The sequence below is a fragment of the Zonotrichia albicollis genome, chromosome 21, assembly GCF_047830755.1.
Source record: "Zonotrichia albicollis isolate bZonAlb1 chromosome 21, bZonAlb1.hap1, whole genome shotgun sequence".
Taxonomy (NCBI): Eukaryota; Metazoa; Chordata; class Aves; order Passeriformes; family Passerellidae; genus Zonotrichia; species Zonotrichia albicollis.
Window position 1 is genome coordinate 8,186,159 of NC_133839.1, and position 26,323 is coordinate 8,212,481.

General features: G+C 39.9%; 1 protein-coding gene across 1 annotated transcript in view; it reads right to left on the reverse strand.

Moving 5' to 3' along the window:
* Positions 1-26,323, reverse strand: part of MED27 (mediator complex subunit 27) — an 86,076-nt gene that overhangs the window by 51,991 nt on the left and 7,762 nt on the right. The window contains exon 3 of the mRNA XM_005494134.3: positions 932-1,062. Within this exon, the coding sequence (XP_005494191.1) occupies positions 932-1,062 (131 nt within the window). The remainder of the gene's footprint in view (positions 1-931; positions 1,063-26,323) is intronic.

Here is a 26,323-nt window from a genome sequence, read left to right on the forward strand (position 1 = left end):
CCATCCCACATATCAGAGAAACAACATCTGGTTTTCCAACTACCCTTCTAACCATCCTCCTTTGGCTGATATATTGGTAAAACAATACAGCATTTTATGGATTCTTGAATTACCAGCACTTTAAAGTTAATATACAAGGGGAAAGCTCTGTTGATTCTCATTTTTTTATACATTTCCTGTAAGAAAAAACCCTCTAAATGTTGACCTGTGAAATCTGGTGACAACGGGGACTTTTATTATTACAGCTACAAGGTTTTTGGTAGCACAGTGTTTATACATCAGTGACTCTTGTTTTGTGAAGAAAAGCAGGCAGTTTCCACAAACTACAAGGACGCTCAGCACAATGAACAATTGCTTAGCACTTCATTTTCTACATAATAATAATTTTCTTACAGGTAACTAAATATATTTCAGGCAGTTTATTAATTTATAAGCTTCGTTGTGCACATCTCTGTGTTTCTGGCACCACTACACACAGGCTGCTCAAAGTGTTGATACTCTCTGTCCTCAAACAGTTTCTAAGTGTCCTCATAATTGCTTGTCACCTGTAAAAGAGGTTCAGATCCAATGCAAAATTAACATATGGTGAACAGATGGACTCAGAACAGACGTTTGCCGAGAAAGTACTCACACCAAAGACTTTTTGGCTTCAGTCTTTTAGGACCTTCAGAAAAGTCCTGCTTGAAGCTCCAAGTCATAACAATCAAGTGAACATCATTCCTCAATGACAAGCTTGTGTTGCAAAAAGTTTTTTAATGACCTGCTACAAAGAGAACAGGTACGGAACAAAAACGCAAGCACGAGGTCGCTTATTACGATGGCTGAAATTATTATTATGATGACTGAAAATTAAACCAAAAAACCAATAAGTTAATAAAAAATGTTTCCCCCCCCCAAGCATGGAAACTCTTCCAAATATTCCATTACTTACTGAGGAGGCAGGACAAGGGTTGTTGGCTGGGCTTTGGGTCTGCGCTTTGCAGAGACTCCCATCTGGTTGGCCGAACGTTTCAGAGACTGCTGATTCAAAAGGCCAGATGCCAGCCCAGCATGGTACTGCAACTGGATAAGAAAAAACATATATATATATATATTAAAATACACAGCACTGCAGTACTCTGTCTGTGTCAGAGCTCTGCTACCTGTGGCACCTGATTCAAATTACAGCCAGTCAGGAAATACCACACAGTTGGTGTGTGGTATTTCAGATCTATTGCTGGGTGGAAGACATTAAGGACAAAAGCACATGGGAAAAGTCTGCTGTGAAATGGGTATTGAGGAGCAAGTTATGCATTAGGGCAAGTAGGATGGTGATCAAGGACTTCCTCTCAAGTCTACCTCTCTTAAAACTTGGGCTTGCTTTTAAACATTGAAACTGTTTCTCCTCTCTAGGGACTAAACATTCTCACTTTAGGAAGAAGATAAGAGGAAGACAGATGCAACCCTTTCACAATATAAACCAGCTTTTTAGAAATAACACTCATCTTTTTCTTCTTAAACATAAAACCACAAAACATTTGCAAAGGAGTTTCTATCACTGTAAAGAAAAATCTTGTTTTTAAAATACCTGCTTGCACATCTCCATAGCACTGCAGAACAATTCACATTCAGCAGCTTTCTCCTCAAAACTTCTCTCTTCCTTTGCCAATAAAAGACAAATTTTTGAAGGACACAACATGAATCTGCAGGATTTTGAGTGCACTCCCACAGCTCTCAGATTTAAGAACAGCTACAGGGCTCTGCCTGTCCTGCAACCACCTCCAAGTGCAACAGGTTCTCCTCTGAACACTTTCAATTACATTCTGAGTGCCCCAATTTTGAACTGGAAGGGGGAGAAAGATTCATTTTCAGACAAATATTATTTCCTGCATCATTCCAGTACCTGGATCTATGTGTTCACAACATTGTCTGAAGATTTGTTCTGAAAAAGATGAATTGTCTCACAGTTAACCCCTCTAACCCCATGGTCTGCACATAAAAAATGGGTTCATCAGGAAAGTATGATTTTAAAATGTTCAGAAAACGAAATGGTCTTAGACCAAGCTGTTCTACAGGGGCTGAGTGCAAAAGAGGGATGAAAAGCTTGGAATGATGTACCCAAAACCACCTGTGAACAGGAGGGGAGCAGTGCCCTGACTCAGATGTCGCTGCTCAGCACATCCAGGATTTCCAACAGGCTCCTGGTTCCCTTGGCTGCTGTGCCACGTGAGCTCAGCCTGGCACAACATGAAGACACATCACATTGCTAATGGAAAGGGAGCTGTGCTCTGCCAGGGAAGGGGGGGGATTTTACTGCCCCAACCAATGGATTCTGCTCAAATTTGTTTTTCTCCGACAGTTTTCTGAAATGAAAAAAAATCAATGAGAGCGATGGAGGGTCCCTGTTTGAAAGGCCATGTTTCAGTGTCAGGGGCTTAGTTTTCAATCTTCACTACCTGAATGTGCAGGGAGTGCAATATGCAGGGAATTAAAGGCAAAGACAGGCAGAAGAGCCTACTGAGTCAAGGAATATGCTTTTCCTTTTCCTTCCTGCATCTTTTTGTGCTGGTGACACCATCCACTGATGTGCCCTGTGCAGGTGTTTCAGGTAAACAACATTATTTGGACACTTGCTCAGAGATGGAGGTAATCACTGGTACTAATCAGAGATGGATTTTAAAGGTAACCTCTTAAAAACATTTCATAACCTCCCAGCTAGCGACATTTAGTGGTCAGGCATTAAAAAAACAACCAAAATCTGCTAAAAGAATAGAAAAGAAACAGATTCTAAACCAAAATTTTGTCCTTCAAGGCTGACTCAAGTGATTAAGTTATTTTTATTAATTATAAGTATTTCTCCCTAATCTACCTTTGCTCTTAGGAATGCAGGTCCAACTGTCAAAACCTGTAAGGGCCATTAAATATTTACCAAACCATCTTTATAATGGGAGAAAAGGTCAAAGTTAATAAAACTGACAGGCAGCTTCTGTCCAGCTTGATTTATACATTATTAAAGCATCACACTGTACTGCACAGAGTGCTCTCCTTTTTGGGGACAGGGGGTGTTCACTGAAGGGACCAGGAAATTGTTTCTTAATCATTTTTCTGAGGAGCAGAAGCAAGACTGAAAATAGTGCCAAAGCAGGACCACAGGTATCAGAACTATGGCCAGGAGATTCATGGTCTGATGGATAATACAGGAGCCATTCAGCTCCCTTTTCTTCTTACAAAATCAACACCTTTGTCTGCCAGCACCAACCATGAGAGAAATGTCAGCTAAAAACACACCAACCCCCCCAGCAAATTTTTGCTTACTAACAAGAGAATGCCATTTCCAAACACATTCTCTCCACTTTAGGGAAAAGTGCTGAAATGCACTGTCAGAGGATGCTGTGGGTGCTAAAAGGCTCAGGCAGGGAGGCTGAGAGGAGCTCATGGGACACAAATCCTGTTTGGGGTTAATGAGCACACAGAAGCTCAAGGAGTCCTGAATCCAGGGAATGCTGCTGGCTGCAAGAATATGGGGAGAAGGCTGTGGGCATGTGGAGACAGGAGGTGACAGAGCCTTGGGCTGGAGCAGCAGAGCTGTTGTGAGCCAGCACCTCTGGGGGGTTTGAGACCCCATGGCCAAAAATCGCGGAATCGCCGATGGTCAAACCTGCCCAGGGCATTCCCAACAACATTCCCAACAATATTTCCCACAACATTCCCCACAGCATTCCCAACATTCCCCACAGCATCCCCCACAGCGTTCCCCACAGCGTTCCCCACAGCGTTCCCCACAGCGTTCCCCACAGCGTTCCCCACAGCGTTCCCCACAGCGTTCCCCACAGCGTCCCCCACAGCATTCCCCACAGCATTCCCAACATTCCCAACAGCATTCCCCACAGCGTTCCCCACAGCGTTCCCCACAGCATCCCCCACAGCATTCCCCACAGCATCCCCCACAGCATTCCCCACAGCGTTCCCCACAGCATTCCCCACAACATTCCCCACAACATTCCCCACAGCGTTCCCCACAGCGTTCCCCACAATGTTCCCCACAGCATTCCCCACATTCCCCACAGCGTTCCCCACAGCATTCCCCACAGCATTCCCCACAATCTTCCCCTGCTCCTGGCCCCTGTGCCCAGTGGTGAATACTCACTGAATTGAGTACTTTGCACCAGGCAGTTGTGCAAATCATTCCCCTATCAGCTGCAAAGGAATTCCCCATCACTACTGCAAGCACCCACGTTTTCCAGCTTTGGGGAATTCCACCTGGCTTGTGTGAGGTTAAGCTTTCCCTAATAAAATATTTTTCTGTATAATATCAATAAGATTGATCTGTTTTCCCCAATACATGCAGATGAAACAGCAAATCTATTTCAGAAAACCAAGAAATCAAAACCAGCAACAACAAAAATCAATTGACAACATTTAGCAGCCAGGATAAACCCCAGTGCCAACTTATACAGGTTTATGATGAATCTCATGATAGCTGACATTTTTCTAAAAACTGCAGTTTCAAGCAGATGTGTGAATTCTGCTTAGGAATGTAGGAAAGGTACTGAAAGTAACACTTCAATACATACAAATGCTTTACATGAAGCTAAATAAAACAGAACTTGGATTACTTTAAATTACTTTTTAAGGATTAATTATTTTTCTACGTTAATGGCCACATGGCTAGATTTTCTAGCACAAATTGCTATCACTAATATTTCACATTTTCAGTGCTCCTGAGTATATGAAAAGTATATTCCTGTATTAACAGCTCTTAATCTTCCTCACTAAGTGAAAAGTATCAACACTGAAAGCACTTGGGAATCACTTTTCTCACAGCTGTGATTGTAAGAAGGGCAATTTCTTCATCTACATAAGATGTCTTTGGCTTTCACAGGAACTATTTAAACAAAAGAAAGGTGTATTAAAGAATTACAGATCTGATTCAGCACTGAAAGCATTAATATTTTTAAAGAACTTAATCACATAATATCTTTTCCTTACTCTACTCCAGTGACCCTTCTTACCAGAAATAAGGTAACAATGAAAATAATCAAAAAGAATCTCTACATCCCCCAAAAATCCTGTCTTGTGCAGATGATCTTTAAGATTTAGAGCAGACAGAAAACTTCTGTTATAGCCAGAACCCTGCAGAAAATGCCCCTTTGTTCAGCTGAGCAGCACTGACCATACTGTGACAGCTTTCCATCTTAGCCTCTAGGGTTACTTTGCAGTGAATGTTATGAAACCACAAACATGAGCACAGTGCTCATTTAAAACTTTGAAAACTAAAGCTTCATCATTAGAATCAAGCTGGGTCTAGAGGTCTTTAGTTTAAATAATTCATGGGCTGGAGATTTTGCATGTGCTGACTGCTGCCCAAACAAGTGAGCACACTGCACTTACTGACAAGGCCATCCAAAGTTGCAAAAACTGGTTGAAAGAAGGTAAGAATCAGGGAAAAAAAAGGAAAAAATTCAATCAATTGGAGCATTAGCAACTGATCACATCAGCTACAGCTGCACATTACATTTACATTTTGCTATTAATTAAAGCTTTCTAAGCACCAACACTTTAAAAAGTGAAATCAGAATAATTTTCTTTGAAATCACATTACCCTGTTATTTATTATTCCATTCTTATGTAAATCCTTAGTGATCATATATATAAACAGAAAAATGTTTTCTCAGATCCAAGTAATGTAAAGTTTATTTCCATTCCTCCAAGGAATGCCTTTTAGAGAGGTGGCTGACAGATACTCACTGTAATCCTGGAGATGCACATTTGCCTCCTTTAGGATGCACAGTGCTCTGCCCCTCATCATTAAACAACTTCTCCCTTGCAGATGAAAAGGGATTTGTTTATTATGATAAAACTCTACTTGCTCTTTTGAAAGAGCAACCAGCAAGCAAGCAGGACACTCCCACAGTTTCATCTCTGCAGAGTAAAGCAGGCAAGAGAGAAATTATACTACCTTAATTGATATTTTTAAGCTTTTTTCAGATAATGAGGTCTGTTTGGAAATTCTCTTTTTCTCCCAACAACGTTTGATCATTTCAGGACAGCTGAATTCTTGACTTGACCAAAACAGCATCAATAAGCCAAAAGGAGAGTCTCCAATTTCTTCACTCATTGGTTTTCCTCCTGTTGAGCTGGGTTGCAGGCTTTTCAATTAATAGAAAAACTAGACAGCATGTCTTTGCTCTATTTTACTATTTAACTAGGACATTTTATTCAAATTTTTAAAAAGCATTTATGCTCCCTTTCCAGTTTACAACAATATTTAAGCCAGAAACATTTATCCATGAGAGGAACAAGGCTGCTCCCATCTCATTCTTTTTTTAAATCCCTGTGGAAAAGTTATTGCCCCTTTTCCAAACACCCTGATCTGACTAAAATGTGACAATTAGGAGCTCACACTTCTCTTATTGTCCCCTCTCATGCCTGGGCTGTGAGATGCCAGGCCAATACACTGGGATATGGAGCAGGCTGGGAACATCAGCCCTGCCAGGGCTTCTCCCTTAGGGCTCTCTCCTCCCTCCCTGACCTAGGGAGTTCAAAAACAAGCTGAAACATTTTTATTTATTTATATCTATAATGGCACAATAGTAGGAAATACATTGATACACATTACTGTTTCTTTTAATGCCTTGTTTTTGCTACAGGTTTTATTCCATTGTCTCTGAATTCCTATTTTTGCTGAGAGTGCTGTTTTAATTAGTGTCAGATTTCAGCCCTAAAGTGTGTTCTTCCTACTTTTCTTTTGAAAACACAGAAGTTCTGCTGATGAATGACTGCTGATGAATGCTCCCTCACTCCAATACTGCTTGCAAGTCTTTGGCTTTTAACCATGCAGAGATAGCAAATCTCATGGCACTTTCTTCAAGGAATTGGTCAAAACTTCAGCATCTGCATCCTTGCTGCCAATAAAATGACCTGCACTGTTCAAAGTCTCTGCAAAAGCCACTACTCCTCCTCCACCTTTTTAAAAAAAAGTTCTGGAATCCATTTAATAGCTACAGAAGTGATATATTCTTGTTTTTTTTGATAATGTCAACATAAAGGGACACTACACAGCCACCAGGCTGGATTTTAAAGGGATCTAGTGTTTGAAAGGGATAAAGAGGCAGAGTAATCATAATCTGGGGTTACAAGCTACTTTATGCACTCCTTAGAAGAATAACTGTATTTTATGCTTCAAATGTTTATACCTCCAGGTATTCTGAAGGGTTTGAACATACATATATACTGAAAGAGAACTAAATGAACTGGCATTTATCTCCTTGTATATGCAGCTACAACATGAACACAGAACAGAATTACAAAAAGCAAAGTAGAAATATTACATTGTGTTCTGCATCTAAATGACAAAATAAACCCAGGTGCAGTAACAAACAGCAGCAGCAGGTTATTTTTGAGTAACCCTGAAGGCAGGTGGTGGGTACAGAGGTTTTCCAGAATAGGCAAATGGTCTCATGTCACTCTGTGAGGTGTATTCACAATTGTGTGCTCCTTTAATGGACTTCATTAAAGTCTGAACACCCAAGAAGTGCACATGATCAATAGCTGACAGAAAATCCTAATTCCTTTTTGACAGAAGCATTATCATTGTATAGGACAAACAATCTGTAGCACGGGAAAGTCATCATTAAACTCCAAGATAAGGACACAATTAGTGCCTTCCCCCAGAGCCCTGTGCTCCCTTTAACAGCCACCAGGACTCTGGAGACACTGCTCTCCTGCTAAAATTCGTATTTTCTAAAGCCCTAGACTAAATCTTTGGTGTCAGGGGCTCAGGTGGCAGCTGTGTCAGTGTGAAGGATGACCTGCTGCCTCTGTGACAGGGCGTGCTCAGGTGCTTACACAAGAAATGGGAAGATAAAGCTCAAATGGCAGAATAAAGAGCTGCAATCAGGTACAGAAACACTCCCCAAAGTGTCCAGCACCCTGCCATGAGTGCAGCTCTGAGGGGAGCCTTGACTACAGCAAACAAAGTGCTTTACAGACAAATTAAGAAATTAATACTTTTCAATATAATGCCTACATGGTGCAGGTTATGTAAATCCAACCAGTACAGTGCACAGTCAGACAAAGGGGAGACAGGCAAAGCAGAGATGAGGGAAATCCATTAGTGGGTAAGCAGTGGAACAGTAATAACAACACCCAGTACTTGTGCTGCTGATTTATTCTTTCCCTAACTCATTAAATTTAATTATTTTAACTTCTGTTAAATGCCTTTCCTTAGCTTTGGTGACTTGCACAAGAATTAAAATGCACAATATCTTTATTTTAGGCAGATACCTATACTAATGTCTGACAACAGCCCAGCTGAGGGTTGTCCTGCCAGCACAGGGAAACCTGACCTACCTCAGTCTCCTGTGCCTTTCCTGAAGGGGAAATTGGAATATCACAACTCCAGTGTCCATCCCAAGGCCCTGCCAAGCTACACCAGACTCTTCTGTGACCACCCCACTGTACCAGCACAGCAGAAAGAGCTGAAGGAATATTGTTTAAACTGAGCTGAAGTTGCCAAATTAGGAGCTAATTCTTCCTTAAATGGTTACTTTTGCTAATATCTTTCTTTACATCCAGCAGGCATCCTGAAGCAAGGCTGCAGGGGATGCTGATTTCCAGCCTGTCAGTGACAAGCAATTAAAGCTTGAAGCTGGAGACTTCTGGAACAGAATGCATGGGGCCTATTCCCCTATTCCTACAACAGCTGCAGGATATTCATGACCAGATTGATTTATCCATCTTTTCTAGACACTATGCAGTAACCCACAGAAAATATTCATCCACAAATAAGAGCAAATCTTAAATTTAAGATCATTATTATCACTAATTAAACTAAGAGGTTTTAACTCTCATCCTTCCCATGTAACACCAGAGACTTTTACAGAGACAAACCCTGGAACCACCACAGGTGTCTGGAAATTCTGAAAAATCTGATTAAAAGCTATTTCAAGCAAGACATCCAAAAAATAAGTAGACATTTATAAAAGTCTTAGGCAAATTACCTCTTCAGACATCAAAGAATTAAGTTATGAATGTTTTTGGGAATGCAAAAAGAATCTATCAGGTTTGATTGATAAAAGTGTAGCTTTTAACTAAGACTGAACAAATGGAAGACTGGCAACATTCTTTTCCAGAATAATATGCTTCCTCTGCTTTTTTCCAGCATAGTGCACATAAATCAAAGAAATGTTAAAGAGGCCCATACATCACAAGTTGGCATTTCTAAACTATTTACAAAATCTGTTATAGTCAAGAGGATGGAAAACACAAAACTGTGACCAGCAAAGTTCCTGAAAGAAAAAAGGTACTTCTACCATCCCAGCAGGGTAAGGGTTGGAAACTCTTGACTGTGGAGTTTAAAACCATCAAACCAAGACAATCCTGATAATGCAGGGCTGCAAAAAGCAAACAGTATAGAGTTATCAGCCAAATCTGGTGACAACTAGCACTGAGTGACACATCCAGGGATGGTGACTTCACCTTCCAGTGTCTGAGCAGCCTTTCTGTGGAGAAATCCTTCCTGATGTCCAACCTGAATCTCCCTGGAAAATGCTCTCTTTGAAGTACAAAAGCAGGGCTGACCTCACTGCTGAAACAGCAGCAGCTCCAGTGCTGAGCTGTGTATCCATCACATCTTCACATCCCCACATCTATGCACACAACAGATTTCAACAGATTAGGTTTTCCTCAACAACTTTTACAGATGAGAATTTCTTCTGAAAAGAAAGAAGCGGATTATGGAAAGTTTATGTGTCCGTCTGTTGGAGATGTCACACTCTGACTAGAGAGTGCAAAAAGCACAGAGATGTTTTACAACCAAATCCCAAACTTACAGTAGTCTGAACGAGTGAAAAGCCATATGCTTTGCAAAAAAACACCTCTTTTGCTACACATTTTTTTGCCACAGCACAAAGAGTAACAGTTCGAAAGCTGCTGTAATCTTTATTTCTGAAAATAGATCACATATTCTTACTCTCATCTGCCACACTCGGGTGAGTTACTGATAGCAAACCAGAAAAACAAGGAAATACTACTCTGGGAAATGCAAATTAAAGGCATCCTGCACTGCAAGGAGATACTTGCAGCTACAGAAGAGGGGCAGCACAGGGAGCCAGGACTGGGATGATGCACAGCAGAAGGTTTGGTGCAGTGACACATGAAATGCTTTTACACTTCTCTCTGTTGGAGACTTGCAGTGGGAGCATTTGAGATGAAGCTGGGGGACCTCAGAAATAACTTAAAGAGTAAAACAAATGGAATACACTTCATCCTATTTTCATGGGAGCTTATAATGATATTATAATTAACTCAATTACACCACAAGATTAATAGCCTTTAAAACGCTCCCAGTCATTCATTACAGGCCTAATTAAAACTCTCTTTTGGTGCTGAGCCAGCAAGAAATATGAAATTACTTACTAGCAACCATATAGAAGTATACAAGATATTACCTTTACTATGACAGTGTTTCCATGGTCACAATTCAGTGAGAAATTTGGGGTTGGGTTGTTTGGGTTTTTTTAATACCAAAAACAAAAAGAAAAAAGGACAAGATCCACTTTAGAGGCTCCAACACCTGCAGCAGCATATCAGCTCACTACAGCTAACCAGTTTATTTCTAGTTTTGCTGCAACAGTTAAGGGCTTCTACAATAGCAGATGCCTTTCCTCCCACACATCAATTAATTTGCAAATGCGCTCAGGTTGTAGAAATAATGAAGTGCTGAATGCTTCTCTATTGACAAGTTTTGCTGTCAGGAGGTGGATGCTGTGGGCGAGGTGCTAAAATCCTCTGCTTCTCTCTGCATGCCAAAGGAAAGACACCACACGAAACTTGGACATGAAACTTGCTCACAGCTAACAGGGCACATCAATTACTTTATTTACTCCTCTCCTGTTGGAACCAAAAGGAAGATATCCTCTCCAAAAGCTGTTTATTGTGTTTATTTAGGGATTTATAACACACCGTTTTACAGGGAGGTGGGAGGTTTTGTGCTGACCCAAGAAACATTGTGTATTTGAGGAGAAAAGTAGTATTTTTCATGTATTTTTAGGTATGCTAAAAAAATTACATTAAAATTAAGGTTACAAATGAAGAATTCCGTAACGAGGAAATGCTTCATAATGCCTGTGCAATCTAAATTAGTCTGCCTGTGCTAAGGATTCAGACTTTCATTATGTGCTTCTTTCCAGACCTCAAATTAAGCACAGCCTGCAGGATCTCATGGATGAAGAGGCAGTTACTCAGCACCGTTTTCATGCACAGAATGCTATTTGCAGGATCTCACACAATGCCCACACTTCTCCTCTCAGATGCCTTCTACCATATTTTCCTGCTTTATTCTGCTTCTTTACAAATACTGTTAAATTTACCTTCACAATTCTTATTCCACTCATGCTGGGTGTGGATCTGAGGAAATCTCAGATTTTTAACAACACTAAATGTTTTTACTACATACTTACTATGTTTGTAGTAGAGTTTCCATAGATAATGACTGCAGTCAGGTGCTGAGTAAGTCTTTGAGGCTTTCACCAGGTCGTGGCAAGGTTGGAATCTCTATCCCCACTTCTACCACTAGAAATAAAGGATTAGTTTGGAGCAGTCCATTGTAACTTTCTGTCTGGACCAGGAAATAGAGCACATCCTGCCAGATATTCTCTGCAATCAAGTTAAAAAAATTTTAAGTTAACCAACTTTCAGGCAGGTCCCAGACTATTCCTCTCCAATTCTTCCCATGCTTAATTTTAAACCATGCACCTCAGCAGCAGTCCAGATTTATTAAACTTTTATCTTCAATTACTGATTTATTTTTTGTTTGCTATAATGAACCCTCTTACCCACTTTCCCCCCAGTAGAAGTTGGTAAAAAGCAGGTGACCCATCCATTATCTTTTCTTTCTTGACTTGTTTGATCATACAGAAGGAGCACAGGAACCCAAATGCTTCTGGCTCAGTTCTCACATCTCTCAGCTAGAAAACCTCATATTAATGAGTGCTAGACAAATGGTAACTAGGTAGTTTTACAATTAAAATGATGCTTAAAATAATTTTCAAGTGTTAATAACTGAAAATGCTATTTTAGTAAAGGTACTAACAGGTAAGGAAATTTGCTGTAAAAAATAGATGATTTTCTGCTTTTTAAAATATGCAATTTTCAGGCTGACCTTGTTCCTTTTAAATTTTTATAGCATCTTCAGTTCCAATTTGAGATTTTCATATGGGGTAGGCAAACCTTCTTATGTTCTGTATTAAATGCAAGACACCTCCTTGGCATGATCTGCAATATTAATAATATAACAGTACCAATTTCAGGAGCAGCACTGTAGCATCAACACATGCATACCTACATGAATCAAAATTTAACCATGTACATCATGGAAATCTTTAATAGATCACAAGAAAAAAGCAGTTCTAAGACAGCTCAAAGACAATTTGAGATTTCCTCTTTTGCCATGCAAACACATGACCTTGTCATGCCTCACAAGGTAACACTGAGGTAGCTGATGCAAGAAAACATATGCTTCTTTTTACTGGGCTCAAAATAGGAACAGAGGGGAAGGAGAATCAAACTCAGGGCCAAACCCAGGTTTCTGAAGACCAGACTTGCAGCTGTCACTGTACTGAGCAAAAAATGTCCCCACCCACACGAGCCCTACAGGATTCCTAACACTGACTGCCACTACAGAATTGGGAAAATACTTTCTGGAAATTACAAACATTAGGGATTCATTACTTAGCCAGGAATTTGCACTGGTGTTATCACAGGGTTTTAAGACTTGGAGATTGAGGCATTTTTATGTTGCTGTGGGACACAGTTAAAGCTACAGGAAAATAGAAATTATTATTTTTCATGGATTTCAAAGGAGACCGACATATATTTGATTTTCCATGCACTGGCTGTCTTGCAGGCACTCTTCAACAATCCAATTACTACTTAAATGTTGCCCATCTAGCCCACAGACATTTCAGATCCTCATTTAAACCTGGACATACCTTATTTCTGTATCTTGATAATCACTATCAAATCCTACCAGATCAAAGCCCAGCAGTTTATCAGTACCTCAGTTCAAGGCACCAAGTAAACAAACATTCCTCTCACTGCTCTGTGGACTTCATTACTAATGAAGTAAAAACTGCAGACATCAATCTATTGCTTCAGATGGCCATCATCAGAAAAATAAACAGGAATGTGGCTGCTCACAGTGGCTCATCTGGCACATTCACGGGAAGGTAAATTAAAAGCACTAATGACCAGAGCATAACAAGCAAGGGAATAACATTGGATTTGAATAGAAAATGCTCCTACAATGCTTCGTTCAACCAAGGCTGTGTTTTCTCCCTCAGTTTTAAGATAAACAACTATCAGTGATGTTTTAATTACTTCACCCATCTCTGCTGAAGGCCATGCTGCCTACAAGCCCCTACAGAAGAAATGAACACTACTGGCATTTTTTTCTGAATGTTCCACAGTATGAAGAAAAAATGAAAGGCAGGAAAATAAAAAAAAAGTCACCACAATATTCTTTAATCTCTTGAAAGAACCAGTGAGGCTTTGAGGAGGTTCTCCTTCCCTGCATCTGCATCACCCAGTTCACAGCTGTTGTCACACCCATCTCTGAACTGGGTAACTCCAAAAAGTTCAGCTGGTTCTGGGAAACAGCACTGACCTCCCTATAGCAGTAACACACAGTTTGTGTGGTACCAAAATTTCAGCATCACCCTGCACTGGTCTCAAACTCATCCTATTGACTGCTTCCCATAAAAACCTCAATACATCCCATATATATGGTGTGCCACTTTCCAAACCTGCCAGTCCTGAACAGCCACAGAATACCTTATATTCTCACTTATTCTTCTTTTCCTCATCTCAAAACCCAAAGTAACTCCTTCTCCACCAGTTCTGAGCTGGCCAGGAGCAAACTCCCTATGGAGCTGAGCACAGCACGGTGCCTATCGCTGCAGAACACTGGAGAACCACTGCAAGTGGGAATGTAAAAATGCATCATACATGTAAGAAAAAGGAAAACAAAATCCAAACCTGTATCTTTTGGTCTTGAAAACAGAAAAGGAAATTGTATTAAAAAAACCCAATGCAACTTACATTATAGTTGGAATTTTCCATTACAAATACAATTTTGAAGTAGACATGAGCTGATAAATTCAGCATTAAGTTTTCTAAAAGTATTCTCAACTCTTCAGCAGTGCATGTACTTACACAACCAAAAAGGATCTTTCTGTATGAGCTCATAGCACCAGCAATATGACAAACTGGTGTGCATTTAAGGAAACTGGGGCGGTGGGGGAGCCAGACACTGCTTCTCACAAATTAGGATTTTTGAACTTGTTTCCATCACTTCTCCAGCTACAAAATCTTTTTTAATGAGGACACTACCTACCTACCTCACAAAGTTTATTTTATCAAGCCAGTAATTCAGCAACACGAACAACTGACAATTCACTCAACTATAGCTTTTGCCTGAGGCGTTCACAAAAACATAAAAGAGCAAGAAAAACTTAAAAATGGTGCTGGAGAGCTGAAGCCTTGCTGGCGGCACGCTGAACAAACAGGAACAATTGAAAGCTGAGGAGCAGTCAGTAATTTATACTACTGAGCCCAATGCCTGGACAGTAAGGAAAACAGATGGCTCTGCAATATGGAGATGGCTCCATGAAAAGCAGTCAGCACAGGGATGCTGCAACAGCTCAGCAGCAATAGCTTGCCTGGCTGGAAGAGCAAAGCAAAGCAAATCCCATCATTTCACAGGATAAAACAAAAGTAAAGTAAACGAGAGTAAAAGAAAACACAAGTTCTTATTACAGTTGGCCTATATTCCATGATAAAGCGTGGGCTCCTCCAGAGTTTTTCCAAGAGTCCTGCACAGACAGTTCTGTGCAAATAAATGAGCTCCATCCACCCAGAGCAGCTCCTCTTCCTGTCCCGGCCCCCTCCCAGGAATTCTGCATCACACCCAACGTCTCTGCACGTCAGCTATTTAGTTCTACTTTTAGCTCTGCTTTAAATAAAAAGTGTGTGGAGTGCAAGCTGCATAATGAAGGCTCAAAACCATGGAGATGGCACAGACTGCACCGGGCGGCATCACCAAGCTGAGGGGGTTTCAGGGTTTGCTTTTCTTGCTGGCAGATTTATTTACACGGAACAAAACCAAAATTTGCCAAAGGAAGTTTCCAACTCCGCGCTGGAGGAGATAAGAAGCTGGTTCCAAATGGAAATGGCCCTGTTTGAGCCTTGAGGACAAACCCAGAGGCAATGGCAGGGAACACATCAACAAACACATCAAGGCAGGAAGAGAGGGCGAAGGAGTTCCTGACAAATGCGTAAGGACCTCAGACTCATTTTGTTCAAGTATTGCATTTCAAGGCCATCGTGACTAAGCAATACACCAGTTATGCAAGGACTTAAAATAAGCTAAAAATCTAGCAAAAAACTTTTCAGAAAGGCCAAAACATTATAAACTCTTTGACCGTAAGAACCTCTTAAAATAAATATATACTCACTGTGGAACCAGAGCACAGGTGAAAGCCTCAATTTAAAGCCAAGCATAAGATCCTTCTTCCTCTGCAAGTTTCCTGTGATAAATCAGGTTGTTTAAAGGGCAAGCTCAGTAGCTGGATTTAGCAGAGAAAATATCATCTTGCCTTGCACACCATGACAGGTGATGCTATTCAGCTACAGATTATGCTGACATATTCCTGTTTCACCTACAGGATTGTTTTAATTCAAAAAGAATCCACTAAAACAAGTGTTGTACTGTAGAATATTGTCTATTATTTTTCTTAAATCAAAACTCACTGACACAGTTGCTGATGTTGGTAAAAGGCCTCTGCACACAGTTTTACACATGGTTCAGAATTCAGGATGAGCACACAACTGCCTGAACTTGGGGCAGGCTTGTAAAACTCAAAAGCACAAGTTTATCATCACTCTCAGGGAGTAACCAAATATTATTATTCTTTAAAGTAATAATCAAATGGAAAATCAAAGCAAGTTCTTTTTAAGGAAGATACTTCTTTCAAATATTTCTCTTTTTCCAGACTTAAGCCTGAGACATTGTACAAGAATTAGAACAGAATCTGCAGTGTAGAGTCCCAGCATTCTCCTGCCAGGACTGTGGCCACTGGCATTGCTCTTCTCAAGAAAGCAAAAATTAAGATTGATTAAACACCTTTGTTCAAGCACTTTTGATAATAAAGGGATTATTCTTCTCCTTTTCTAATGGGTATTTTGTTCTGGCAACTGATGGATCATATATTAAACTGTTTCAATTCCAGACAGCATCTGCTGCTACAATTACCAAACTGAAGAAAGAAGGGATATAAAGCTCTGTGATTTGAAGCAAAAACAAGAAGTGAAAAAGGCATAAAGTTTACATGACACTAACAATCCCACTGACAGGTTTTTCTGACTTTGCAAACTTCCTTTCACACAGGAGCATTCTTTTATAACCTGACAATTCCCTGCAGCCTAAAAACCTCATGAACATGTCACAGATTTTTGTTTTCAACCTCTCTGAAGTTCCTGCAAAAATCTTTCTAACCTACTGGTCAGGATGACATCCAACTGCAGACATGAAATTAATAACTGCATCTGCAGTACCCTTCTTGAACTACTTCTGCCCTTTACAAGATGCATTGTTTCCCTAAGAACTCTTTTAATGAAGACAAACAAACATCAACAGAGGTTAAAAAAAAATAGATTTAAGCAACTTGCAAGAAAAGAAAAAGCAAATCACTCAGTCAAGGCATGTTTGACTTTATCAGCCCCTGAGAAAACCACAAAGGACGTGCTGCTGCTCCAGTTTGATCATCCAAGGCTCTGAAAACTTTCCCTGGTCCATTATTTATTCAGGAAAAAAACCCTTTCCATCTTTACCATAAGAGTAGTGAACATGAGACATTAGTTTTCCAGACTTCACAGTGGCTGACAAAGCAAAACACAGACTGAATTTAGGCAGCCAGCAGAGCAAGAATCTCTGAAAAAGGGCACCTTAAATAAATGCACAATAAATGTCTCCTCAGCCCACTCAAGCAGAGCCTTCAGCCACTGCTGTTTGTCCATGTCTGCTTTAAAAGCAGGTCATGGATGCTTAGAGAAAAGCCACAGACCCTGATTTCCATCCATCTGGGAATTGCTGCGTTTTGCAAGTTAGCACATATGAAAATGCACTAAGGACAGTACTCTCTGAGTTCATTTAGGCTCACAGAGTTCTACTCCAAATAACCTTTGCAAAACAGTTAGCATGACCTACAACAGATTTTTGAAGGAATGAGACTCTCAAAGAGAATCATCTTTCCATGTTCTGCTAACACAACAAAACCCTTTTCATAGCCTGACCATCAGCAAATATGCATTTACTACCCACAACAAAAAAAAAATCATAAAGTTATTTTGAAATTTGTTTGAAGATTAGCTAAAAGTATCTGCAATGCTGTAATCTCTGATTCAGGAACAGCTCCCATGCCAATAAAGTCTATTTCATTTTAAAATTCTTCTCTTTTGTTCCATGGAAGATCCACAGAAGTTTATCAGTACAGGAAAAGAGCAAAACTTTAATAAAGTCCTATCAAATTGATACAGCAAAAATATGGTTCATGAGGTAACACACTTTAACAGTATTGTGTTTTGGTTTATCAACCTAAATTAAACCTCTTTTTCCCCGTCAACCCCTTTTTCATTTCAAGACTCTTTTACTTTGCAAGGAAAATTAATTTCATTTGAGCAAGTGAATATTCCATGTCCTGGCTGCTTTTAATTCATGCAACCTTCTATGACAACACAGTTGTTTCACTTGGGCTCTTGCAAAAAATTAGCAGGAAATTTATTCACCTGTGTGTGCAGATATTGTTGCCTATTACATGGAAATACCACTTTGAAACACCATATTTCCAAAACAGAATATTCCAAAGCTGCCTGGTCTCTATGGACATCTGCACAACACCAAGTGCAGCATAAAACAGGAGCAATGAGAAGTTCTTTTGAAGGTGCCACACTTGAAAGGGGCTCTGCTGACTCTGTGCACCTGTGGTGGCCTTTGAAGGGCCAGAATCATCCCTGGGATGCATCAGCTCAAGCAATTGCATGATTGTCTAACAAGACAGGCAGACCAGCTCTCCTCACAGCCCTTCCCTGGAAGAGAGATTTGTTCCTTCCTTCCAAATCAGATACAGTGAACTCCTCTGTGCTTCAGCTCTTCCAGAGGGAAAGGATTGGCTTGGAGGAAATAACAACTAAGTAGCTCCCTCATCGACAGCAGAAAGCGAGCGCATTGACTTGTGCCCTTTCTGTATTGATGCCCTGGCTGAGTAAATGAAGATGTACAGGGGAAAAGCAAAGAGCACCACAAGCAGGTGTGTGACCCAGAAAAGCACAGTAGCAATTTTATATCTTCTTCAATCTTCCTGAAATGTGATTACAGTTGACCTTTAAATCTAGTAGATCAACCAATCGATTCTGCTGGAACAACCCTGTGTGTGATCTAAGAGCAATGCCCATGCTTAAAAAACTTCCTGTGCCTGCCTGGCATAGTCATTTTATTTTGTTGGAAAAGTTACCAAGATTTGTCTGAATTGATTTTACTTGCAAGAAAAACACACCATCAAAACTGCAGCATCAGCAGACACTAAAGGTCTTAGATTCTTGCAGGATGAATGCAATATCAATACAATTAGGATGTATCCATATGAGGCACACAAGAGGGATGGCAAGAAGATGTTTCTAATCTCACTTAATCCTAATGCAGCCCCAAGTCTGCTTTTTTAGACTGTGGGAAAAAAATAAATACAAGGAAAACTACAAACACTCCAAAGTATTTGCCAGGCAAAACACTGAATTTGGAACGGAAAACATATTTAACAGCTCTTTAGGAAGTAAAGCTTTAAAGCTTTTTCCTGTTGTGTTGGATGAGAGTTTTATTTCAGCTGACAAATTGTCCTTTGAAAGGAAAAACAACCCAAAAGAGACTTCAGGATGGTGTTTGTCCATAGTGGGCTTGGTGCAATAGATGCTCATGTGCAGCATCTCCCTCAGATTTCTCTGAGCACTCACTCTGCAGCACAACACCTATTTTACAGTTAGATATTTTACAGATGGAAAAAGGACATGCACAACAAAGACACTTGTGAAAACTCATCCAGCAAGTTAAGGCCAGAGGAAAGAGGAGGATGGATCTCTCCAGTCCCATGACAAACTTGGCAATGCTGCTGCTCCCAAAATCTTCATCCTCCCCACCAGAAGTGTTATGGGACATCCACATCACACACTCGTGTTCACAGAGTCAACTCCATAGCAAGTTGTTAAGCTGAAAGTTATAAACTTCACTCCATATTACATGCAGGGTGCCCAAAGGAACCAGAAAATTGGAAATGAAGGGTTAGCTGGTGCTTTATCAGGCACCAGAGAGCTCACAGACCTGATCAGCTCTGTGATCTATGATATTTCTACAAACAGCCTTGGAAGAAGCATCAAATAGTGCAGCCAAAAAAAAAAAAAAAAAGGGGAAAAAAAAAAGATGGCACAGAGCAAACTGAAAATGCTACACTGAAAATTCTGAAAATACAAGATTTGACTCCAGAGTAAAGCTGAAGCAGACGGCAAAGCAGAGAACTTGTGAAGTCTGAGTGCAGAGACAACTGCAGAGAAGACTCTAAATAGAACCCAACTGAAAGCAGATGGGTAGGGCAGGGAACATTAGAATAAAAATCTAACTAATGGTAAAACACACAAGGATGTTTTTTCTCAAAAGAGAAACATATATCCACCCTCACTGAGGGATAACCTCGGAGGGAGGAGGAAACCATTATTATCTTTTTAACTGCAGCTTATTTGATACAAAAGTGACATTTTCTCTGAATGAGGAATTCTTTTTCCAGGAAGAAAAGCCACCATCTGAAATGAGAGAGAGCCCAGTAACGCTGCAGTAGTTGAGAATGTCATGATTTCCATCAGAAAACTGTTTTGCAGAGATCAGGAACAGCTGTTTCAAACTGAATTAGACTAAAACTGGAAACAAGCTGTCAAAACCCAAAAAATATATTTTATACATAAAAGAATGTATTTGATTCAGCTGTTTTATCGTGGTGGTCAGCCAAAAGAGAAATAAAGTAACATTCTGAGATCCAGACGTTGTGGCAAAGACTCTCTCATTTTAACACTCTTTATGTAGATTTATTCCTTTGAGCATTTGGAATAGGAAAAATGTCAAACAGCTCATATCACAGATTCTTGAATATTTTCAAACCATGGGCAGCTTAAAACAGTTTAAAGACACCTGAGGACTCTTGCTGCTCCAGTTCACATTCTCTGCATCTTCCATAGCAGTAACAGGCTGGTGCAATAAGGAAAATATTCTGAATTTATGTTGACATGAAAAGATTAAAATAATTCACTTTAACCCACCACTTGTGGGTAATAGCACATGCATCCAGCTCCTTTTTGTGCATACTTGCAGATCCTGGGAGGCTTTTAGTGGGTATTTTCAATATTGATTTCCCTAGGAATTGCAGTTTCATGTAATGAGAAGTAAATACATCTATTTTAGAAAATACTGTAAAATGTCACATCAAGAAACAATTCCTTTGTGTCTAATGGCCCATGCAGCACACAGAGCACCTTAATACTCTGCCACTACCAGTTACAGGAGCTTAGAGAATCCAGATACAACAAGCAAATTAATCAAGACTCTGCTGGTTTTGACTACAACTATTTGTTGCAAAGCACAGCTGTGAACATCAAAGACCTCTGTGATTTTATTATGTGCTCTAAGATGGAGCCATTATACCCTGCTTGCCAACCAAGTCTGAGGTAATCTTGAAAATACCCTCAGCATTTCAACATGGTCATTACTTCTCATAATGATGATTCATGCTAATTCCATCTAATAAGGATATTAGTTATTCCTGTCAGTTTGTCAGCAGATGGGCTTTTGAAGAAGAGGTATCTGAGAACAAGTGAATTCATGAGCATATAAAAAAAATGTACACCCCAAGAAATGCATTTTTAACTCTCTAGAAGGCCAGGCAATCATGCAACAGCAGCCATGTGCCATTTCTCCTCCCACATTGCTCACCCAGCCCAGATTTAGGCATTTTAACTCGAGGGTTTAAGTTTTCAGCACACACAGTGCAGCTCCAAAGCATGACTGAATGCTTCACACTAAGCCAAGAACTTCACAACAGAGCACAACAAGGCAACTGCTGCTCAGGATACAGAAACTTTTGATCTTTCTTTGAAAAGATCAAAAATGTGAAAGACTAGCACCTGGTAGAATCAATCAGCTTTCATTAAATCTTCTTTTATTAATTCAGAGGACATCTTTTTCCATATACACTGTAACTGAACAAGTGTCAGTGGTTAAAAGATTTATTCATGTTTTCTGTTTCTTCTGCAAGAATCATTACATTCAGGCACTTTAAAATTAGATTAAATGAACTGCTATAAATGCTTGGGCTAATCTTGTATCAGCAAAGGACATGATAACATGTACTGATAAGTGTCTTTATTTCCAGAACTTCAGGATTTGACAGCTCTAGTAGATTTAAATGCTAGCTCACACCAAGAAAATAAACCAGCAGGAAATGGGGTTGGGAGTGAAGCAGCTCTGAGTGTAATGATCATATTCTGATCTCTTCTCTATTTTCCTATCAACCCCCAAAGCAGCCCAACCAGGGCACCACTGAGATTGCAGCAGAGCCAAGAGAGGTTCTGGAAGGGCTCAGGAAGCCTGAGAGCAGGCACAGAGTCACACAGCCTGCAGCTCTCATCCAGCTACGGCCCTGAGGTCTGTCCTGGTCATCCAGCTGCCCTCTGGGTGCTGAAAACTTAAACCCTCGAGTTAAAATGCCTAAATCTGGCCTGGGTGAGCAATGTGAGAGGAGAAATGGCACATGGCTGCAGTTGCATGATTGCCTGGCCTTCTAGAGAGTTAAAAATGCATTTCTTGGGGTGTACATTTTTTTTTATATGCTCATGAATTTGCTTGTTCTCAGATACTTCTTGTTCAAAAGCCCATTTCACATTTTTCAGCTGTCACACAGCCACAAACCACCACCCTCTGTCCAGGCCAGGATTACTTTTCCCTCCCAGGAAAACAAAAATCAGTTTTCATTGATCCCAAGACATTTCAAGGGTCACCACAGACCCTCTGCTTTGCACACTTCCAACATCAGTATTAGCTCAGTATTAGCTCCTGCTGAACAAAAAACTGCTGGCACCTTTCTGCAAATGCACATTTCCACAAAGCAGCAACCAGTGGTCAGAAATGCAGTTTTGATTATATGCTTACACAGTTCCTTACACAGACTAATCTCAATTTTATTAGCTGTTAAACCATCTCCATGTTTTGTTACCCAATTATCAACTGCATGAGATTAAGATACAATGGGGAAGAACTGAGCATTGTTTATGTGCAATTCAAGCAAATAAATTCACTGTGAACTGTCTGGGGGGGCAACTTCAGTAACTTCAAAAGAGAACTCAGAGAAGAACAGAGATGAGTACACTTCTGCATTAAAAAACCCAAATAACAGGCACAATAAAAGACCTGACAACAACAAAAGTAGAGAGCAACAGGGTGACATCATTAAATTTTCCATTTTATTTGATTTCCTCTAGAAGCTACAAAAAAAATCTTTTCCATATGAAGAATACCTGTGGGATTTTTATCACCTGCATCAGTTATTTTATATTAGTGTTCATATTCCTTGAATGCCCTTCATATGAAGGTCAGAGAATGCTTTACAAACAACTTTTATTTGCCTCAAAGAAAGCAAGAAAGGACACTGAGTCTCTGAAAACATTCTTTTGTGTTTTCATGGTGCCACCATCCACAAGATGGTCAGGCTTGTTCACCAGCAAGAGTCAGCCTGAGAGCTGAGGCAGAACTGGAAATTCAAAGCAATGCTGAGGCTTTCTCTCAAAGCTGCTCTTGCTCTGCAGTCCTGAATATTCATCAATTAATCCCCAGACAACATGGATTTCCAGTTCTACTTTGTTGTATTCCTCAGATTCTGCAAGTAAAGCCTTTTCTGCTGCTCTGCTGGCTGTACTGAGTTACCCAGGCCACATCTGTGTCTGTGCCTGGCTTAGCTGCACTCAAACTCAACACACAGCAAGGCAGCTTTAATTGGATTTGATGGCCACATTATACAACTTAGAAAGAAAAAGTGATCACTGTCTTATAAATTACATATTTGAGCCATCCAGCATGAAATGCATGAGGAGTTCTTGCAGAGGGAAAAGAAGGAGTTAGGGGAGGAGGAACCAGGAGTGGGCAGAAGTGTTTTGGTTAAAACAGAGCCACATCAATCATTTCCATCCTGAAATAGGCTAACAGCTAGGACATTAATACTTATCAAAGAAACAGGGGAAAAAACCCACTCATTAGCAAATAAAGGTGTTGCAAAGCATTAAATAATTCCCACCAGCTGACATGGGGGCTGTGATTTATAATAGTGTGTTATTGATAGATCACTTCCCATAATTAGGAAAAGTGAGACTGGTACTGCTTACAGCATTATTTTGATCAGAGCCTTGAAAAATACTGTTGAATAATAACAAACACTAGGCATAACAATAGAAAAACACCATAACATTGCTCTCAGGCTGCTTCAGATTTGAAACAAAATATTCTAAAAAAAAATTCAGCAAGAAAGGCAATTCTGCTTGGACACATAACCTTATTTCACAACAGCATTCTGGTGTGAATTATTACTATGATAACTCTGGGAGGATCACAGATATAAAACATTCAAACTATGCAGCAAAAATAAGTCAGAACCAATGGCTAATTATTTCTCATTTTTCAAGCAACAAGTTACTCCTCATAACTCTTCTCTTCCTGAAGAAACAGAGTAACCTCAGTCTACTAAAATGTCAAATAAATTCAACTAACTCCCCTAGTAGCACAAGTCAGCATATGCAGGAAATTCTCACCTGCCATGATAACTTCCCATAGTGCAAGGAAAAAAACCACACTGGCAATTTTCATTTCCTTTCAGTCACATTATCAGGTGTCAAAACCACTTTTATACCTAACAATAAAATAGCTACAATAGCCCTGGCTTGAACTTTTGTCAGAAAGCAACATAAAAATGAAAGGCAAAGAAAGAGCCCAAGAGCTGAAGGGTGCAGGAACTCACAGCTGAGGAGGGAAGATACATTTCCAAAGAGAAGACAGAAGTGATGTTATCCATCCCTAATGCCCCAGACACTGCTTGAGCAGGATCTCCAGGGAAAACAAGCCCTGTCTAACAAGCAGTAGCTGGTGATTCTGCCTTTATGTTCCTATTATTGGAAGTTTCCCTGTTTTCTTTATGGTTTTCACCATTTTCTCCTCTCACTATATTCACGTTCTTTTTTTAAACTATCAATGCAGAGCTCAAAGACCCTCAGAAAAATTTTGTGTCCCACCTTTTTCCTTCTCCAGTACAGCACAGGTGGACTACTGAAATTACATTTTGGTACAAGCACTTTCATCCTCATCACAGCTTTTCCAGTGCTTCTTCCCCCCATCATTGTAATATCAAGGATAATTTCCACACTACCTGAATTTGCCATCTCTGGTCACTAAAATCAACCCTGCAATAAGAAAAGTGAGTATTCTCCAAGCAGACAAGTGAGCAGTAATTAATAATTGCAGAGTTGGAAGCACAGAGGTAACCACCTGTTTCCTAGTCATACTTAAAAAAAAAAATTAAAAAATCTGAACATTAATGCATTAATGTAATTCTGAACAGCAAGGGCATTTCACCAAATATCTGCCCAAAACCACACAGAATTAAAAGCCTATAAAGGACACTTTTCCAGACTGCCAGGCAAACAACATTAGTCACTGGCTATATAATACTTGGCACATGAAAAACATTTCTGCCCAAAGAACCCAATGCACTTGGGACACATTTAGACTAGAAACTCTCCCAAGAAGTAGGTTAAGTGATATTATCCTCTTTTATCTGCACCAAAAATGAGGCAGAGTAAAAATGAGCGTGTCCTGTTCAAGGTTACAACAATTACTGAGAAAAGCAGGAATAGAATCCAAGTGGCCCAGCTCCTATTTTGTGTCCAGGGTACAAAACCCACCAGTCTGTGCCACTCATTTCTCCAGTGACAGGAATTTCAATTCCTGTGGCTGATCTGCACAGGAAAGGAGCCCACAGCTGGGGCTCCCAATGCAGCTCCCTCCAGGATGCTCTGATTCTGCTCTTACAATTCAGACTCCACCACAATCTGAGGATCAACACATGTCACAGTATTATAATGCTGCATTTTTGTAGGAAAAAAAGTCCTGAAAGGACATTTTGGCCACTTGCCTGAAATTCCCAAGAAGTACCAACACAATAATCCCATGACATTGTCCATGCTGCTGTAAAACTACAGTGAAGTCACAATGTTTGAGCACAACCAAAATTCAAAATTAATGTTCCTTGCAATGAACACATCCTTTTCCAATCAAGATGAAGTGATTTTTTTTTCCTGTTCTGCAGTGCTTCTCTACTATCATGGTTAACATTTAATGTCATTTATTGTCATTAAACTCAGTATTTGTGTCTAATCAATACTAAGCTACCAAGTGCAGCTGTAACAAGTCTGGTCTTTCTCTACATGCTCTATTGATTGATTTTTTTTTGAGCCCTACAATAAACACAATTTATACAAATAATTTATCAGGGAACATATCAAAATAATTTAATAAACAAAACCTATCTATACCTTTTCTCTTCAGTCATGTGACAGAAAATCATTTTAACTCATTAATGGTAATCTTAACAGTTCGATTTTAAATTTATGTAAAAACAAGAGGAAGCTATGAAGCAACAAATTTAAATCCAAATATTTTTAGCCTATTTCCACATGCAGGTCAACAGTAATTTTTTTTCATTTTGTAATTCCCAGCGTATTACTTTCAAATAAATTTATGACAACTCCTGTCCAGCTTTGTTCACATAGAAAACTTATAAGGCACAGATATTGTAGAGTTTATCCAAGTTGCCAGAATAATCTTTTCACAGATGAGTCAATGAAATAATTTGATGAAATTCCTACTTCCTAAAAAGTTACAAAGTCAGAAAAGTTGATTTTTTTGCATCCTGCTTGAAGCAGCAGAAAACAGCCTTCCCAAACACGTGGTTATCACGTTTTGTAAGCAGCATCTCATGAAGATAAAACAATACCACCACCCCTCACACACCCCCACACGTGGGCTCGACAAGAGTTGCAACTGGAGTAAAGCACGTGGATAAATGCAACTCTGCAAACAGCAGGGGATATAACACTGTACTTCAGTGAAGTTAAAAATCAAGGAAAAAAATTTAAAATAACATCACCTGTTCAA